Source organism: Salvia miltiorrhiza, chromosome 5 (genome assembly GCF_028751815.1).
Source record: "Salvia miltiorrhiza cultivar Shanhuang (shh) chromosome 5, IMPLAD_Smil_shh, whole genome shotgun sequence".
Taxonomy (NCBI): Eukaryota; Viridiplantae; Streptophyta; class Magnoliopsida; order Lamiales; family Lamiaceae; genus Salvia; species Salvia miltiorrhiza.
The window spans coordinates 13726142-13746495 of record NC_080391.1 but is presented as its reverse complement, the minus strand read 5'-3'; the positions used below and the strand labels follow the sequence as shown (position 1 = coordinate 13746495).

Sequence of the window (20354 nt, the reverse complement as noted above, 5' to 3'; positions counted from 1 at the left end):
GTTAGAAGCTCCAAATCATATAATCTCACAAGTCAACTTTGATTTTTAAAGCTCCAGATAGTGATGTTAAAAAAATTTGACGCATAAAAGTTCATTTTTTTGTATTTTAAGGTCTAGACGAGATGATACTCAAAAGTCTGATGTTCAAACGTTAGTTGTCGTCTTCTGGGCTTTAGATGATGATATGATCCTACAGGGTTCAGACGAGATGGTGCTCAGATGAAATAAAATCTTCAATATTGATACTTTTTCCAAAACATTATTAAATAAAAATTTATATACAAAAATATTTATTATTCTAACAAAACGTTAACATTTAATTGGGGAATATGATTCAAATTAATATAATTTCAACAATATTACCTCAATTTAAATAAATTTAAAAATAATCTATATATAAATAATTATTTATACAAAAATAATATCATATAATTTAAATAATAATTTAAAATAATTTTTTATCGAATTTCGACGGGTTATGCCCTATAAGCCACGGGAAGAGATGGTCTAAGTACTAGTTTAAAATCCCAACTTTGACCAAACGAAAATACGCATAGCCACTCGTATCAGGTGCAATGAACCCACGCAATTGAAATTGATTGCATGCGAAAATTGTTTTTCAAATTTAATTAGTTGTCTGCCTAGAAGAAAAAAGAAAAAGATCAAGTTGTCTTAGAAATGATTTTTTAATTTACTTGGTAAATTTAAGTATGATTTCCGAAGTCACGATCGATGTGGTTGGTTCCACACCACATGACTGCCTCTTGAGTTGCTATATTTGAAAAAGCTGGGTCTTGAGTTGATATAAATACGGCACGATGAAGCAGATGGTATATCACATCATCCTCAAATCATGGACTTCCAGTTTCCATCTCTAGTGCTGTGCATCCAAATCTTGTTGCCCACTCTCATATTCCTCACATTTATCAGAAACAAAAAGAGAAATGCGAAACTCCCACCGGGGCCATGGAGGCTGCCCTTGCTCGGAAACATGCACAACATGATCAGCGGCGACGCTCCTCACCGCGTGCTGCACAAACTCTCCCAGAAGTTCGGGCCAGTGATGCACCTCCAGCTAGGCGAGCTGTCGGTGGCCGTGATCTCGTCACCGGAGGCGGCCAAGCAAGTGATGAAGACTCACGACATACAGTTCGCGTCCCGGTCCCCGATCATAGTCGCGGAGATAATCAGCTACGGGTCCACCAGCATCACGTTCGGGCCCTACGGCGAGTACTGGAGGCAGCTCCGGAAGATCACGACGCTGGAGCTCCTGAGCATGAAGCGCGTGCAGTCATTCCGGTGGCTGAGGGAGAAGGTGTTCGTGGGTCTCGCCAGGAAGTTCGCTTCCATGGAGGGCTCTCCCATCAACTTCTCCAAGGAGTTCAACGTCGCAACTTTCAGCCTTATCTCGAGGGCGGCTCTGGGTGATAATAACAAGCAGGTTGAGTCTCTGCACTACATGATCAACGAGCTCGCCGAGCTGTCGGCGGGATTCGATGTAGCTGACGTCTTCCCTTCCATCAAATTGTTCCAATGGATGAGTCGACTGAAGAAGAGGGTTTTGGTTATACACAAAGATATAGATAAGATACTCGAGGATGTCATCCACCAGCACCGAGCTGTCAAGAAGACCGACCATGAAGATATTCTCGATGTTCTTCTCGAATATCAGCAAGATGGACTTGATTTTTCTCTCACCAAGGACAACGTCAAAGCTGTCATCGTGGTAATTACTACTTTTCTTAATTAATTCTTCATTATTAGGATATGGATATGGTGTGGTATTAATTTGTTGTATGTATATATGTAGGATATGTTGGCCGGTGGAAGCGAGACGTCGGGAACGACAGTGGAATGGGCGATGGCTGAACTGCTGAAAAATCCAAGAGTCCTTGAGAAGGCGCAAGAAGAGGTGAGGCGGGTGTTCGAGGGAGAAGCAAGCATAGACGAATCGCGCATTCCTGAATGCAAGTATCTGAAGCTGGTGGTGAAGGAGACGCTGCGGATGCATCCGGCGCTGCCTCTCATGCTTCCGAGGAAATGCCGTGAGACATGCGAGGTTGACGGATACGAGATACCCGAGAACGCCAAAGTCATCGTCAATGGATGGGCTATCAACAGAGACCCCAAGTACTGGAAAGATGCAGACTGCTTCCAACCGGAGAGATTTCTTGATAATTTGGTGGATTTCAAGGGAAACCATTTTGAATTCCTCCCATTTGGTAGTGGGAGGAGGATGTGCCCCGGGATGTCATTTGGCCTCGCCAACGTTGAGCTTCCGCTTGCTCTCTATCTCTACCATTTCGATTGGAAATTAGGCGGTGGGATGAAACCTGAAGATTTGGATATGGAGGATGGGTTTGGCTTGACTGCGAGGAGGCTCAAACAGCTCTATCTTGTACCCACCGTGAAAAAGCCTTTGCCTGTTCAATAATGCCAAAGACTTCCCCAATTTTTGACTTCATACGTTGAAGGAATGAAGGATACTTCTGCCTCTGTCTCATCTACACTTCCACAATTATTGACTTCATACGGTGAATAAATGAACTTATCTCATCTGTATCTTGTTTTCGTGTTTATCAATAAAATCTTCGTATTTTATTTAGTTCGTGCAATGTAATGTAGTGACGACTTTAATTCATTAAATTGTTTCATTTTTCTGTTGTCAAGTTTTTTAATCTTTGTGCAAATCTGTGGTCTGGAATGAGTCTTGCGGTCAACGGTTTCACTCTTATCCAACAACACCAGTCTTTATCATAATCAAAGACTATGGAAAAAAGAATAGAAGAGGGCGGTAAATTTTGTTTAGCCCATAATATTTAATAAAATGAAATTCTATTTAGTGGTAATATATAGGAATAGCTAATTTTATAAAGTGTATAAGATTAATATTTTTAAGGGTTAACTATTAATTTCACCCCTAGCGTATAGGCCCTTATCACGTCTGACACCCCATGGTCGGGGGTGTCAACTAAGCCTCTGAAGTACCTAATTTTCTCCATTTAAGCCCTCTACCCTAACGGAGAGTTAACTCCGTTTATTTATTTTTTTTTAATTTTATTCTGGTGCAGTAATTTTATTCCGCCCCGTCAGTGGCGCCCGCCGTACGGAGGCCGGCGTCAGCTCCTCCTTCTCTTCTCTACGCTCTCCCTCTCATTTTTCCCGATCTCTCTCTCTCTCTCTCTATGATGTTGAATCGGGCTTTATTGAAGAATATTTACAGTCTTTAAAAAATGGATCTAGCAAAACTCTATTTTCTATCTGTCGTTGATTGAGGTTGGGGCTAAGCCCTGTTATGTGTGAGTGTCGGGTCAAGGGGACGACAGCCGTGGTGGCTAGCCGCCGGCGGCGGTGAAGCTGCCGTTGTCTCCAATCTGCCAAGAATCAAGGAAAAAAGGAAAGGATTTAAATTCCAGAATTTCAATATGTGAATATATATATATATATATATACATATATAATTTACAAAAAGGAAAAAGAAAGAGGGGAGGTTTTCAGATTTTAGAAATAAAAAGGGAAATGAAAGAGAAGGAATTAGGGCTCACCTTGAACCGACGGCAGCGGCTCAGTGAGATCGGGGTGGAGGAGAGACGGCTGTTTTCCGCAAGAGGTTGAGGGAGGCAACGATGGTCGCACGTGTGGGGGATGCGAAGGCGGCGCTCTTCCCCGCTGTTCTATAGTCGGAGATTGTAGGGAGGGAGGCGGCGCGGCGTCGACCTTGCGGCTGTGTCCGTCTGTCCGGGGGAGGCGGCGGTAGCACCCGCGCGCTGTTTCTAGCGGGAGAAATGAGAAAGAGATAGGGAATAAAATTTAAAAAAAATAAAAATAAAAAACTAACGGAGTTAACTCTCCGTTAGGACAGATGACTTAAATGGAGAAAATTAGGTACTTTAGGGGTTTAGTTGACACCCCCGATCATAGGGTATCAGACGTGATAAGGGCCTATACGCTAGGGGTGAAATTGATACTTAACTCTATTTTTAATCATAACAGTATAAATATTGTAGCCAATTTGGAGTATAAGTACTTAAATACCATTATAATAAGCCAAAAAATGTATGACGTTAACATTTCATTTATTTATGAATAAAAAGGTAAGTATAAAGCAAAAAAATATTGACTTGAACATATATCTATAATTTTATGCGAGTTTAACAAAAATAACGTTGGCTTTAACTCAAGCAATGTAAATTCGCATTAGTTCTATGAAAACATATCTTTATTATTTTATGTCCAAAATCATTAAAGAATCAATGTAAATTCGCATTAATTCTCAAGCAATATGTCGTGCAAAAGTCGTATGATTTTACCTGGGATATTTATTACATTTGAAATATAATGAATTTGAAATAAATAAATTCTAAACAATTATTTCAATCAATTAAGTAATTTTTTTATTTTTTTTGTCTATAATTTTTTTTTCTTAAGATAGGACATGTTTAAACTTTTCTTTAACTTTTTTTTACTTATTTTATCTTTTTATTTTTGACATTTTGATTTATTATACCATGCATTTCTATTTATTTTGTGTATAAAAATTGTTTATAGAACAAATAACATTACTATCCAAGGACATCAAATTATATGATGATGATAAAATTACCACATTACAAAAGGATGCATGTAGATAATAATAATAATTGTGTATCTATTTTGGTGAATTCATTAATCATTTATCTAAATTAAATAATATTAAAATAATTATAAATTAAAATCGAGAACCAAATAAATTATGTAAAGTTAACTAAACCAAAATAGAGAAGGTTCCTGATTAATTATTATGTAGTTAAATTTTATAAATATGTTGAAAATTAATGAAATTAAAATGGTCAAATTGAGAAGATTATGCATAAGTTACAACACAAAAATTTAAAAATTCAAATTATAATCAATTGTTATTTTCTAAAGAGAGATTATAATCAAGGGTTAAGGTACAGATACCCCCTAAACATGACCCCCCTAGAGCGTATACCCCCCCATTCTCCAACTTGGTACAGATTGCCCCCAAACTCGACGGAGAGTATACATTTAAGTCCAGGCGTTAGACGGACGTCTAATGCCGTCAAGAAAATAATAATTTTTTTCACCGCTGCAATTCCGGGTTTGGGATCTCCGCCGCCGCGTCGCCCCCTTCTGAACTCCGGCGAGGGGTCACTATCTCCATCTCCATCCCATCTTCATTTCTTCTCTCTCGAAATCTACCGAAGAAATGAAGAGAAGCCTCAAATCTGGACTCGAATGGAGCCCCAGTTTTCCAAAATTTGGGATCGCCGCTGCAACTCCTGGCCATCTCAGTCGCCGTCGGCGTCGCCTCGAGGAATCTGGTATAGTCAGTCGTCATTCATCCTCCTCTCATTCTCTCTGGACCTAGCGCCACCGATTAAAAATGATAGTGTCTCCGTTCTTCATACGATTTCCGGCGAAGCTTATAGGTGTAGCTCCCTCCTTTATTCTCACGGCTGCTGCGTTTCTCCGGCGAGCGGAGAAAGGTCCGTCATTGCTACTTTCTCCTGGTCAACGGCTCGACGCAGCCATGCTGCTGCTGGATTCGGGGATGGTTACGCCGCTGCCGCCGTTGAGGACCTTCTCCGACGAACGGTCAGCCCCGTTGCTCCACTTCCGAGCCCAACATTAAATTAAAAAAAAATATTTTCTTGACGGCGTTTAGACGTCCGTCTAACGCCTGAACTTAAATGTATACTTTCCGTCGAGTTTGGGGGCAATCTATACCAAGTTGGAGAATGGGGGGGGGGTATACGCTCTAGGGAGGTCATGTTTAGGGGGGTATCTGTACCTTAACCCTATAATCAATTATTTTAAAAATGAAAAAATTACAAAATAAATCACGAATATATACAAATTTTGTGAATTTGATCTCATTTTCAAACCTTTTTAAATACATATTGAATCTTTATAAATTTTGCAATTAAGGCTTCTCCAACAATCGAAAAGATGACACGAAAACCACCACCATCTAAGATTGGATAGAGAAGGACAACACGATATCTTATAGTGTGCAATTAAGCACCAAACTGATAATACTAGAATGTTTTATATTTTACCTTTAATGATTTAGATCCATATATCTGTTTTGTGTTTTTCAAGGATTTTTTTCCTTTTTTTTTTCTTTTTTGTAAAATCTTAATTTTTCGGTATTATATACTTCAGTTTTCTACTAGAATTCTCAATATAAAAAAGTACAAGAATTTTATTTTTATTTGTAAAGGTTTAAAATTGAGGTCTAATTTGCAAAATAAGTATAAATCCGTGATTTATTTTACATTAACCATTCTAATGCACTGTTGAATTTGTTTAGAACTAATTTTATCATATAAAATATTTTTATTTACTAATGCATATTTTTTATATTAGAACAATTATCTTGACGAGTATTAAAATAAATTTATATATCTTGTGATTATTGATATTTCAAAACTATTCAGATTTATCTCACTAATTTTTTTGAATCTATATATGTTTTTATTTTATTGTTTGTTAATATTTTAAATCTATAAATATTAAAATTTAAATTATAATTATCATATTAAATTAATAATTATAAAGTGTTTCATATATATTGGATGAGGTATCATGAAAATCCCTGTGCGAATTTTTATAGAAGCAATTGACAATCATCTGCAAATGATAATCTTTTGCTAATGATATTTTTCATAAAAATAAATGAGACTTCGTATAAAAACAAATGATACATTACAAATGACACTTTTAGTGAATGCAAATAACATTTTTAACAATAATACTTTGTCCGATTGATTAGGGAGGAAAAGAAATACAAGAGGGGAGGGGGAGGGGGAGGGGGGGGGGGGGAGGGGGTGTGCTAAGTGCGAGTGCGGATTTAACTCAACAACAATTCTTCGTGATGGAAAATTTTGCCAAGATTAAATATATGGTTAAGGTACAAATCCACCCCTAAAGTGGACACCCTTAGAGTGTATTCCTCCCTATTTTCGATCTTGGCCCAAATAAACCCCCAGAGTCCATGAAAATGGTACATTTAAACCCATCGAGAAAACGTCCATTTTCTCACCGTTAACTTTTTTTTTTTCTTTTTTCTTTTTAATTCCTCTACCCAGCAACCCCCTCCCCCCACCGACCGTCCCTTCATGTTCCGACCACCACACACCACAACTCAAACCACCACCGCGCCGCCCCAGCCGCACAGACGCGCACACACCTACAGTATTCCTCCTTTCCCTTTCTTCTCTGATAGCGGCAGCCAGCACAGGCGACCGCCATCTCCTTTTGACTTCCCTCTCCCTTGCATTCTCTCTCTCGCGACCCATACTCAGACTAGACACACACACATACTCTATCTCTCAAAATCGAGCCCTAACAACCGCCTCATCAAATCTCCTGCTGACAGCAGCGGCTAGCCACCGTCGTCGCCCCTTGTCTCTCGCCCTCACAGACACATGCAACCACACACATATTGACTCCATCTTCCTCAAATTCCCACACACAGACACGTGCCGAAAGCGGATTTCTCTCTATCTCTCTTTCTCGGGCTCCACCTCGCAGCTTTCCTTCAGACGAGAAGCCACCTACAGAAAACACCGGAACTGACTTCATCGAGTGCCGGATGGAGGAGAGCTGTAACGACACAAGTTTTCCGTTAGCGAAAAGCTCATCGACGAAAAGCATTGCGACCGGATCTTTGAGGCGGAACTCGAAATCAACGAAATCCTTGCTAGAGACCTCCGGATCTGGCTCTTCCAACTTCTCCTCATCAACATTGTGTGCCATCGACAACCGCTTCGGAGACGACCTATTGGCGGCGAGTTTCGAGGGGAAAGTCGCCGGAGGACAATCGAGGAAGCTCTTCGACGACATTCTGATGTTGTTGACGCACACTGATGCCATCTTCGGCCGATCCCAGTTTATTCGCAGAGAAATTTTAAAAAAAAATTGACGGCGAGAAAACGGCCGTTTTCTCGCTGGGTTTAAATGTACCCTTTTCATGGACTCTAGGGGTTTATTTGGGCCAAGATCGAGAATGGGGAGGGATACGCTCTAGGGATGTCCACTTAAAGGGTGGATTTGTACCTTAACCCTTAAATATAAAGCTCCAATATATATATATATATATATATATATATATATATATATATATATACTATGCATGTATATTTCTAAAATTTTCACATTCCAAGACAATATATATATATATATATATATATATATATATATATATATATATAGGGTTAGGTTTTATTAAGAAGTTCAAATGTGTTGAGAAGTTGAGAAGCAATCCAATAGATGAACATGTCAATTAATTTTTATGAACGCAGATTTGATCTGGGGTTCGATCCTTGGCGGTGGCGTATTTTTTAACAAATTAAATAGATTCGTATATTCGTCAGTTATATTTGGTATGTTCAAAGAATTTATTGGTATGGGGTCTAATTGCCATGTTCATCAAAATGTACTGACATGTTCATCTATTAGATTGCTTCTCAACTTCTCAACACATTTAAGCTTCTCAATTGAACCACTCCCTATATATATATATTTATTTACAAAAATGCATAACTTTGAACAGAAAAATGCATATGTATAAAGACAAAAATGCATAACATTGCACACAAAAATTCGACCAAGGTGGGGTGGGGTTGGGTCAGAGGCAAAAAAATCGAATCAGTCGAAAAATACAATTTATTTTTTGTATAATTTATTAATGCATTTTTTGCGTGTAAAGTTATGCATTTTTTCACACATTCACCCTTCTAACTCTTCTTGTTTTTGCTAGTTATCTTCTTAGGCTAATCTTCTTAACTATGTAGTCATCGTACCACATATTCTGTACTTTGACTGCATAGTGAGGACTCCACTTATAACTCTCCAAATCACTAGCATTCTTAGCAAACTACACGCTATCTTTGTCAGCACAAACCAATACGCCCAAAACAATATTTAAACTTTGCAATAGGCAAAGCCTTAGTTAACATATTTGAGGCAGTATCCTCTATGCCAACTTTAGTCACTTTTATAGTACCTTTCTCCATAATATCTCTCACAAAGTATAGCCCTACATCAATATTCTTAGAACGCTTATGAAATACTTGATGTTTCACCAAGTGAATAGTATTCTATCACACGATATAGTGATGGTATCCTGTTCAACGACAAGCTCTTGTAGCATTCCTTCTTTGACTGCCTCTGTATCAATCATATACTCTGCATTTTGTAGTTGAGAGCGCTATAACTGATTAAAGCATAGATCTCCAACTTACAGCAGAGCCAAACAATGTAAACACATATCCAATTTGAGACTTCCTAGTATCAATACCAACAGCATAATTTGAGTCCACAAAACTAAGGGGGGTGTATTCGTTGTGGATTTCCACAGACTTTAAAAAGTCCATGGAATTTAAATTCCATGGAATTCACATAGATTCCAGACGACTTTCAAAGAATTCGTGGTTGGATTTCACCCCGATTTTCACTGATTTTCGAAGAATTTAGGGGATAATTCTGAAATTGAAATCCATGATGCCAACGCCCGCTGAGTCCCAGCACCGCTGGAAACCCAGCGACCGCTGGGAATCCAGCGACCGCTGGGAATAAGTCCTATATAAAGGCCCAGCGGGCGCTGGTGCCCTAATTTTTACAGCTTCTCAACCTCTCCGCGCCGCTCCAGAACCTCCTAGCCCACGATTTCACCTTCAACTACAGTTCTTCCATACCACTACCCTCTAAAATCACCTTCAACGATATAATGGTCCGAACGAAGAACGCAAACGTCCGTAGAGAGGAGCAAACTTTGAGCGAAAGGTATGAATGTCCATTTGAATTGCAAAGCGAACTAGAGGGAGAAATATTTAAGAAATTTAACTCGAACTATATTACTCCGTATTTGAAGAATCTAGGGATGAAAGAGTATGCTAAAAATATTGCTTTTTCTGGGTATGATCCTCTATGTTATGAGTTCATGACTACTGTGTCTATGAGTAGTGACATGAAATGGATTACAGTTAGGATGTATGAGCGAGAGTATCGCATTAGTTTGGCTAGAATGAAAGCTGTTTTTGGTTTCAGTATTAGTGGATTATCTGATAAACCTCAGGGATGGAATGTTAATCAAGTGTGGAATCGATTGACTGACTGTGATAATTGGGATAGTTCGGGTATGCCTAGTGGGTACATTAAGGATCCGGCGTTGGCTATTGTTTCATAAATTTCTTGCGTATAATGTGTCTGGAAAGGAGCAGGGGAATAAGGTGAATGCAGTTGAGGTATTTTTGCTGGAGTGTGCTTTAGATGGCACAAAAGTGTGCATCTCACAGTTTATTTGGGCTGCTATGATTCGGGTGAAGAAGCGCCCTACAGCCCATGCTTCTTTCGCTACTATTATCACTGGTTTGGCACACAAGTTTGGAGTTCTTGCTGCGATAGAGAGGCCTCAGCATGGTCAGGATGAGCTGCATGGTGAGTACATTGATTATAGTGAGCTCAGAGGAGCTCAATTGATTTCTGACCATTACACGTTGGTTCCTCATGAGAAGAGGAGCTCAATTCCAGCGGCCGCTGGAAGCCCAAGTCAGAATACTCGAATTCTGGGGAATTCTGGGGATTTACTCAAATCCCAAACAAATACATCCCCTAATTCATATTTTTTGGGGTTGCCGCTGGAAGCCCAAGTCAGAATACTCGAATTCTGTAAATCATAAACAAATACCCCCTAATTCATGTTCAATTCCGTGGATTTCATCAAATCCCCAGCTAATACACCCCTAAATTATATAATTCATGCTCAATAAATAACGTCAACATCCATAAAAAATCCAACATTGAAAAATAAAACGTTAATTCAACGACATCCATCAAAACACCTCCCTAACTATTATCTTCGGTCTCCGCCTGATCGTCTTGATCGGTTTCAGATATTTGTCTATTTTCCCACATAGCATTAGCAATACTTGCTCTCCATGCATTAGCTTCATTCCTCTGAGACAACTGGCTTTGAGAAAGATAATCCAAAATGTCCGCATCGTTCTCAACATCTGCTGCAACATTTCCTTCTTCAATTCGATTGGAAATTCATCAGAACGAAACTCCTTTCAGAGAAAGTTATGCAATCCAGCACAAGCCAAAACTAACTCTGCTTGTGTTTGAAAAAGGAACGGAGGAGCTGTTTTGAAAATTGTGAAACGTGATTTGAAGATTCTAAAAATGCGTTCAATCACGTTTCGCAATGATGCGTGTCAAAGATTGAACAACTCATCTGCATTTCTTGGATGACGACCGTCACCACCGAAATCTTTGAGATGATATCGAACGCCACGTAATGGAGCCAAAAACTGGCGACGATCAGCAAATCCACAATCTACTAGAAAATATTTACCTTGAGGCACGTGGAGTCCATTTGGTCTAGACAATGCATCACTTAAAATTTTGGAATCATGGGCTGAGTCTTCCCATCCACTAAGAACATAGATGAACTGCAAATCAAAGTTGCAAGCTGCCAAAATATTTTGCGAATTCACCCCATGACGGTTACGATAACAGCTCACGTCTTTACCTCTTATCATGGCCGGGATATGAGTGCCATCTATAGCCCCGATACAATCCTAAAATAATAGGTGAATGTGTTATACAAAAATCATAAATATTTAATATAATATAAGAGCAGAAATATTATACCTTGAAGTAAGGATAAAATCTGGTACTTTCCCAAATTTTAGCGGGTATTGCACCAGTCGACTTAAACATCATGTCCGGTGCTATGGTGTTCAATGCTCTCAAGATTTTGTTGAAGTTCTGACTAGCAGCAAAAAGCGAACGACCAAACCTTTCACGAACGTTACAATAACGATCGTTGTGCCCTACAATGATGAGGAATGTTGCCAACATTTCTTCAACAGTTGTGTATCGTGTATCATCCACATGGGCTTTCTCCCTAATGATCTGGCATAATTTGATGAAGACGTCAGGATACATCCTATACAACTGTCGAAACTGGCTCGGATCTCCATCCATCATTCTCGTAATAAAACGGAATCCTTCCCTAGTCTTTGGTCGTCGCATCAGAGCGTTGTCAGCAGTCGGATGTAGCGTCATAATATTTCCCAATAGAGTGATAACTACCTTAGCTGCTTCCATCAGTTGCCTAACAAGATCAGAAAGTTCAATCTCCATCTCTGTTTCGATTTCATCCTCAAGTTCTTCATCTATGTCTTCTTCAATTGCAATGTTAATTTTATCTTCATAATTCATGCTGCCATTTAAAACAATGAAACAATAATTGAAATAAGAATAAAAGGGACTCACATAAAATAGCCTTTTAAAAATACTTATAAAATTCAACCACATCCATCAACAAAATAAATTAAGTATTAAAACATAAAACCAACAAAATAATGAACTCATAAAAAGATGGTGAAACAAAAATAAAAACATAGTTCAAAAAACATGACTAAACTATACTCTATTTCCTAGTCTTGGATTCTATCCATCTTTTGCGTTCAGGAACAGTCATTTTCATAAATCCATCTTTTTGTGACTTTGTAACAAGCAAGTCAAATGCTGTGTAGCGGGCATCTTCACTCAAATCAGGAATTTCTTTGATAGCATCCCAAGTTGTATAACCTTTTTCTTTTTCTCTTCTCTCCAGCATAGTATCTCGTTTCACGAAGAGGCTTTCAACTCGATCCATTGTGCTAGTGACTTTTTTAATTTCTACCATGAGCTCCTGATGCGAACTATTTTCAGTGTGGCCTGAATTTGTCTCAAACTGGCCTCTGCTTCTTTTGGTGGGAGCTCTTCTCTGAGTGGACTCCACAGGCACTTCAGTGGACTCCAAAGGTGATTTGGAGCCGGATAACGGTGGATCATCTTCACCCAGTACTACAAACGCCTCATTAGCAGCATCGTAATTCAACTCCTCTATGAGCGGACCTCTACTTTCATCATCTCCTATTGTCCTAGCATCAGTAGCACTGCCCACTCCAATTGTGTTTCTTCATACAGCCTCACCGTTTCCAACAGCAAGCCTCAAGTCATCAAAATCCGAAAAACTCCCAGCGCGTAAGTATGCATCTTTTGGGTGAGCCTAAAATAATAAATAAGAAAATTATTAATTAACTATATTATTTAAATAACATTGTGTTTAAAAAATAATTGATAACAAATTTACCTCTATATACGGATCCCATACTTCATCTGGGGCCGTGAATTTTTTGGTGTCGTTGTCATAACCAAAACCAGAGTTAAACTTCAAGAGTGTTGAATACGCATTCCAACGGCTCTTAAACCATTTGATACGACTTTGGTAGTGATTATAATTTTTATTGCACCTAAGTTTTTCATTCAGAACAGGCAATATCCTTCCCTCAACTGTTGCTTTGCTAAATATAGCACTATTATCGCGCCATCCCCTAATTGCAGATTCAACCAGAATTCGTAACAAGGCATCACTTTGTTCCTTTGTCCATGCTTCATACACTGCCCTTTTTTTGGAATCTTGTGGTTGAGAGTCTCCCATAATAATATTACTAGACACCGAACAGTACTATATGAATGAATAAAAATAAAAAATAAAAAACATCAACAAAAAACTAAAATCAACTCACATGCAATAGAAACACAGCATACAGTTGCTAACAATTTATAAAGGTACAAGATTCATGCTATAGAAAAATTGCATAATTAAAATAATAAGAAGATATAAAATTTATGAAAAAATACCTGGCTAAAAGCTAATATAAAACCCTAAACTTGTCTTATTTTTTGAAGGGGGTGTGGCGTCTGTCGAATGTGGAATGAGAGGGGGAAAAAATCGAAGAGGGGTATTTAAAAAGTGTTGCTGGGCTGGGCTGGCTGGGCCCAGCGACCGCTGCAACCCAGCGGCTGCTGGGAACCCAGCGCTCGCTCAAATCCAGCGTATGCTGGACTCTCTCAACGGTGGCTGAGTTCCAGCGCTCGCTAGCTTCTGGGCCGCGGGCGCTGGAACTCAGCGCTCGCTTAAACTTCATGGATTTCAATTCTCGTGGTTCTTGGCCGGATTTCGTCGTGTGTATTTTTTGGATGAAATCCATGAAAGTCATTCCGGATTTTAAGTCAATGGAATAACGAATACACCTAGATTTGTATGGATTTTAAAAAGTCTGAAACGAATACACCCAGATTTATATGGACTTTTAAAAGTCTTGAACGAATACACCCGGATTTCTGCAGACTTTTAAAAGTCTGGAACGAATACACCCAGACTTTTAAAATCCATAGAAATCTATTAAATTCCACAACGAATACACCCCCCTAAGCAATGCATTTTTTCCTTCATAAGTCTTTTGTTAGAACATGTGAGTTACACATCTTTTTTTTTTCTTTCTAATTTTAATCTCCTAAATAGTCATGCTAAGAAATGAGTCATAAATATTGAAATTTAAAAATATAGCCAGTCTCTAGATACTACTCCATCTCCCTCTGTCTCATTACTTTTGGGCACATAGATTAAAGAGTGTGTAATTAGTAGATAAAGTGAGTTGGTGGAGAGAGGAAAATAAATTAGGTTTTCTAAAAGTATATATATATATATACACATATATATATATATATATATATATATATAGAGAGAGAGAGAGAGAGAGAGAGGTTAAACAGAGAATGCTAAATATTTAGAGAATAGAGAATTCGTGAAACAAAAACGAACAGATGTATAAATTTGATGAACAAATCAATGTACCGCATGAACAACATTTTGCCCCAGGTTCGAATCCTGCTGGTGGCGAGTTTTTCTCTTTTTTTTACCAAATACGTCTGTTCGTTAGTTATATTGATCTGTTCGTAAAATGTATAGATTTGTTCAAAATAAAATATATAATAATTCTCTGTTTAACTTGATCCTATATATATATAGGGTTAGTTTCTATGGAGAAGCAAAAAAAAAGTAGAGAATAGAGAAGTATTGAACATGTCATGAACATATCAGTAGAAAAATAGAGAAGCAGTTGAACATGTAATGAACTTTTGGGGGTTGGGGGGTTCGATGGTTGTTCATGTTCAACACAAATTCCCGTTGAATATGGCGCGAATCAATCTCAGCAAGTTTAGAAAATCCCGTAAATTCCTCATTTTCCAATTCTAGGAACCAACGAATATTATTATGAACTTACGAACATACTAATGTTTGTCGATGTGTTCGTATAAAAAATAAATGAACATACTAATGTTCGTCGATATGTTCATATAAAAACAAATGAACATACAAATAAACATACTTATGTTCGTAAGTTCATAATAATGTTCGTTGGTTCCCAAAATTGGAAAATAAGGAATTTCCTAAACTTGAAGAATTCGGATGAATCCGATTCATTGATTTTGGTGAGATCAATGGCTCTGATTTGGTCTTCATCCTCTATACAGGGGAATGGTCTCCATTGAACTCTTCCCTATATATATATATAGAGAGAGAGAGTAGGTGGTGAGCCATTAGTTAACTAGTCTCTTAGTTATTTGCCAAAAAAATAAATGGGGTATTTGTAACAGGACATCCCATTATAAAAATTGAGACATTGGTTATGGGACGAATGGAGTATTCTGTAAACAAACTTTTTCTGGGCATAAGAATTAAGAAATAGGTATTTAAGATACTCCCTCCGTCCCGCGAAGCGTGACCCACTTTCCTTTTTGGGTTGTCCCACGAAGCTTGACCTGTTTCTAAAAATAGCAAAAAAAATTACCCTTTATTCACCTTTTCACTGTTTCACCTACCACACTTAACACACAAAATACAAATTTCTTAATTTCCGTGCCGAAAAGAAATGGGTCACGCTTCATGGGACGGAGGGAGTATATAGTAAATGAAGATTATATGTGAGAAGTTGTAAAATAACTTTACGGTGTAAAGTAAATAGCCACCATTTTTTATGGTGTAAAGTAAATTAGACACGAAAACTAAGAAGGATTAAATTATTTTTATTTTTAGAATGTCATTATTGGCGAGACAAATCTTCACTAATCAATGATAAGAGTACACACGATTACAATTATGAAACAAGACTCCGATGTAGATGGTTAATACCCAAGGTCTGAGGTCTAAAGAATCACTAAATAAAAGAAGATCGGAGAACCATTTTCAGCCATTCGATCATCAAGATCTACGGTGGATACATCATCTTGTTGGATGAATGCAGATCCTGAGTTCAAATCCTGAAGGGAGCAATTTTTTTTATTTTTTTGAGTGCATTAATTTTAACAGCTAATGCATTAATTTTTACAATGAATGCATTAAATTTGATGGTTCTCACGTTCTCACAAATATTATAGTTCTCTCTAGAACCACACCATATATATATATATATATATATATATATATATATATATATATATATATACACACAGATAACATAGAACGTAGAAAATATTATTTTCATTAAAAAGAACCCAAATTTGACCAATAAAGAATAATCAGTGTTGCGACTCCGGTTTAGGCAGCTCAGCTCCAGCGACTGATCATGTGAAATTCAAGCCATCACTACATACTTTTAATTAAATATGTCTGAAGGTTGTTAATTTGTCAAATCAAGCACTTGAAATTTACTTTATAGCAACATTTTTTTTTGGGTGATGTTGGTAGTGACTAATAGCAATTTGAAATAAAAAAACTAAGATAAGTTTATATACAATTGACTTAATTACAAGCAATATTTTATATGACGAGTCAGGATCCGAATATTTAAACACCTGCAAAATTACAGATTAGTACTAGATAAATGTTTAGATCCAAATATTGACCCTTCTTATAAATTGTAAGTAGTTTTACACAAGTTTTGTGTATATGTGCTATCATTACAATTTATATAAGAATTAATTGTAGAAATTATATCAGTACATACGTAATTACTCAAACTAAATATGTCCTACGTGCAATGCATAGTTAATATTTTATGTTTTTTTAAAATTTTAAATTATGTATAAATTTGAATAATTTTAAAATTCATGAATTGTAACAAAATATATAATTTGGAGTTGATTTGATTGTTAAAATAATCTTTTAATTGTACTTATTTGAACCAATATATATTTGATAGTAATTAATTTGAAAAATATTTTAGAACTACATTAAATTTATGTAAATACAAATGAGATTCAGATTCAATATTCCTTATATAGTTCAAAATTATAAAAAAATAATTATGTCATTGCAAGAAGAAAAAAAATGAAAATGTCATATATTTTAATTAAAGTTTAGAACATGGAGTACATAATATTTTTTTAATAAATATTCTTATAGCTACCGATGTGTGTGGACATGTATTTCACCAAAATTCATTCAAATAATATATAGATATATATTTTATGTTGTACTTATAAATTTTCTAATTAAATTTTATCATATAAAAAATAAAATTGAACAAATATATATATCAAACATGAATTAAAACATTATAAAAAAAACATAATTAAATGACTTAATAACTATGAAACATGTTTAGACGGAAAATTTATGAATGATGGTCCTCCTTTTATATATTCTAGTTTTGGGTCCTCGCGATGTACTACAAGATATATATTATTTTAAAAAAATATATTTAAATACAATAAATTTTATATTTAAGAATTTAATTATTTATTAATAATATATGAGTATAAAAAATTTTAGATTGTACAATATACGGATTGGAGCAACTATCGTTTGTCCTTAATTTGAAATAAGAATTATCATGGATGATATTGGAGTGATAAGTACTTCAAACAATGTCTCTTACTTGATCTTCAAATAATTTAAGCAATGCATCATTAAAGAGATCGATGAATGTATAACCATTATTATTTCACAATCTACTATGAAATTTTATTCAACCAATCGGACTCATATTTTGAAGTATCATGCTCTTAGTAAACCGTAGCACTGTACAATTGAGCCATAAAACTGCTGACTAAATAATCAAGAAAGAAACAATAAATAAATTGCTCCCTCTGTCTATGAAAGAATTTCCTAGAGGGAGTGACATGAGTTTTAAGAAAATGTTGAGCGCATTGAGAATGAAGAAAAAATTATTGAATATATTAAAGGTGGTGAAAATGTATTATAAATAGTATTGATAGTGGTAAAAATGTGAAAAGTAAGGGTAAATGAAGTATTATAAGTGGTTGGTATATTCCAAAAATAGATAGAATTTTTTTTTGTGAATGTAAATGTCCCCAGAAAAAAAAAGTATATAAAAAATAACTAATGCAATAAATTATGGTGCTATGATTATATTATAATCAATTTGATGAGATTATAGTTGATACACAATTATAAATGGTCAAAAAATTTCTCTTACATTTGCTCACTAAATGATATCATGAAAGAATAAATAAATAAATATGTTAAAAGTTCATATATAATCATAAATCTTATCAATATATTAATATTATAATAATTTCATTTAAGTTTATTGAATATTTTATATATATTTATTAACTATTTGTGATCATTTTATATATCGTATAACTAACACTTATAATATTTAAGAGATAAAAAATTTAACTAATATTTTAATTGGACAACATAAAAGATTACAATAAAAAATATACGTATGATCTTAGTTGATAAAATATAAAATAAACAAAAAATATTAAAAAATTATTTTTATAAATAATAAAGTGATTTTGATGAGAAAAGATATAGCGTATTATTTATAGAAATGGATCTCTTGTTATATATATATAAATTTTAACTGGACTTCTAAATCGACACATTTATAGTACCTCATTTTATTTTGTGCTCTCCATTTATTAAATGAGTACCAATTTGGAGATGACACGAATTTTAAGAAATTGATTAAATGTGTGTGAGTGGAATAAAGAATAATTCACTTTTATTGTGTGTGAATTATGTGTGGTGCACTTATCAAAAAAGAAAATATGTATTTATCTGGTGGACGGAAACTTTCCCTTCCGCTCTTCCCCTTCTTTTCTTTTGTTTTTAGACGGGTACTCTTTTTTCCTTTTCACGATTTTTTCCACTGGATTTTCCGTGAAAAGGTTTTAACGATGCTCGGCCCTTAGTCTGCTTCTCATGTGCTCTCAAGGGTTTTTTTTAGGTTTTTTCTTTTCTTTTTCTAATATAATCGCATTTTAATTTCATAAACGGAGGGAATATATTATAACATGCTGCAAAGTTTATTCAATGATGAGTATCCTAGGTGTTACAACTATGCGATGACCTCGTCTTATGATTAAGAAATTGAAATAGTGTCTAATTCCAAAAAATTAGAAAATGATTATATTTTAAAACACATTTGAAAGAAAGTAAAATTCGTGTTTTATCAACAACTAGCATTTGCACCCCGTGCAATGCACGGAAAATATTTTTATATTTCTAAATTTATATAAAATTGATAACAACTCAATATCACATTTATACATATAATAAAAAAAAATTAACTTTAACTAATTAAATATATTTTATTGAATATTGAAAAAAAAAAGAATCCACAATAAGAAAAAAAATTGATATTATGTAAATAAAAAAAATAAGTTAAAAAATTAAAAATTTAAACAATTAAAAAAATTATTCAAAAAAAAAAGAGAGGAGAGATAATTTTTAAAAATTTTAATTTTTAAATAAATATAAATTTTATATTATAAATAAAATATATCAAATTAAAGTTCTTATCACAATCTTTAATTTAATATGCATATTAAATATTTTATAATTAAACGAATTTCAAAAATTTTGAAAGGAACAAACAAAGAAATAAAAAGATAAAGAAAAAGAAAATAAAACCCTTTTTATATAGATTCTAGAATTGTAAATAAACGTTTGTTAGAAATGTGAGTTAGTTGACTTAAATATTTTAATATTTTATTTTAAATTATGAATCGTAAAAAAAAAAGTTTACAAAATTAAAAAATAATGAAAAATGAATTAAAGAATAGATTTAGTAAAAAAAAGATGAGAGAGGAGAGAGAAATTTTTAAAATTTTAATATTTAAACTAATATAATTTTTACATTTTAAATCTTATATTTACATAAACTATATCAAATTAAAGCTCTTATCGTGATCTTTAATTTGATAGGCATATTGAATATTTTATAATTAATCGAATTTCATAATTTTAGAAATAAATAAAACAAAAAAATAAGAAGTTAAAGAAAAGAAAATGAAAAGAATAAATAGAGTTTATAAATAAATCTTCAATTTTGTCTTAACTACAAAATTGCCATTCAATTTTCAAATTGATTTGAAATCAATTTCTAATTGAAAACTGCTGTTTTAATATAGTATAGATTAATCTCTGCAATACACGGTATCATCGTGACATCGTGCAGCAATCTAGCATCTGGTGATCTTAGTCCTGACTCACTATGGAGATCCAAATTCCATCAAGTATTAGTAGAATG

The 20354-nt window shown here is 35.0% G+C and overlaps 2 protein-coding genes across 2 annotated transcripts; one reads left to right on the top strand and one right to left on the bottom strand.

Moving 5' to 3' along the window:
• Positions 1-739: 739 nt before the first annotated feature.
• On the top strand, positions 740-2605 carry LOC130986190 (salviol synthase-like). Its single transcript, XM_057909507.1, has 2 exons — positions 740-1726; positions 1811-2605. The coding sequence occupies exons 1-2, from the start codon at positions 854-856 to the stop codon at positions 2432-2434; spliced, it is 1497 nt and encodes a 498-aa protein (XP_057765490.1). The 5' UTR covers positions 740-853; the 3' UTR covers positions 2435-2605.
• A 9840-nt stretch (positions 2606-12445) lies between these two features.
• Positions 12446-13501, bottom strand: LOC131025540 (uncharacterized protein At2g29880-like). Its single transcript, XM_057955332.1, has 3 exons — positions 13154-13501; positions 12994-13069; positions 12446-12933 (listed from the first exon to the last, which is right to left on the bottom strand). The coding sequence occupies exons 1-3, from the start codon at positions 13499-13501 to the stop codon at positions 12446-12448; spliced, it is 912 nt and encodes a 303-aa protein (XP_057811315.1).
• Between the last annotated feature and the right edge of the window lie 6853 nt (positions 13502-20354).

Coding starts and splice junctions, on each gene's coding strand:
- LOC130986190 (XM_057909507.1), top strand. CDS start 854: ATGGACTTCCAGTTTCCATCTCTAGTGCTGTGCATCCAAATCTTGTTG. Junction 1,727..1,810: donor ACGTCAAAGCTGTCATCGTG/GTAATTACTACT, acceptor GTATATATGTAG/GATATGTTGGCCGGTGGAAG.
- LOC131025540 (XM_057955332.1), bottom strand. CDS start 13,501: ATGGGAGACTCTCAACCACAAGATTCCAAAAAAAGGGCAGTGTATGAA. Junction 13,070..13,153: donor TATGGGATCCGTATATAGAG/GTAAATTTGTTA, acceptor TTATTATTTTAG/GCTCACCCAAAAGATGCATA. Junction 12,934..12,993: donor GAGGCTTGCTGTTGGAAACG/GTGAGGCTGTAT, acceptor CTAGGACAATAG/GAGATGATGAAAGTAGAGGT.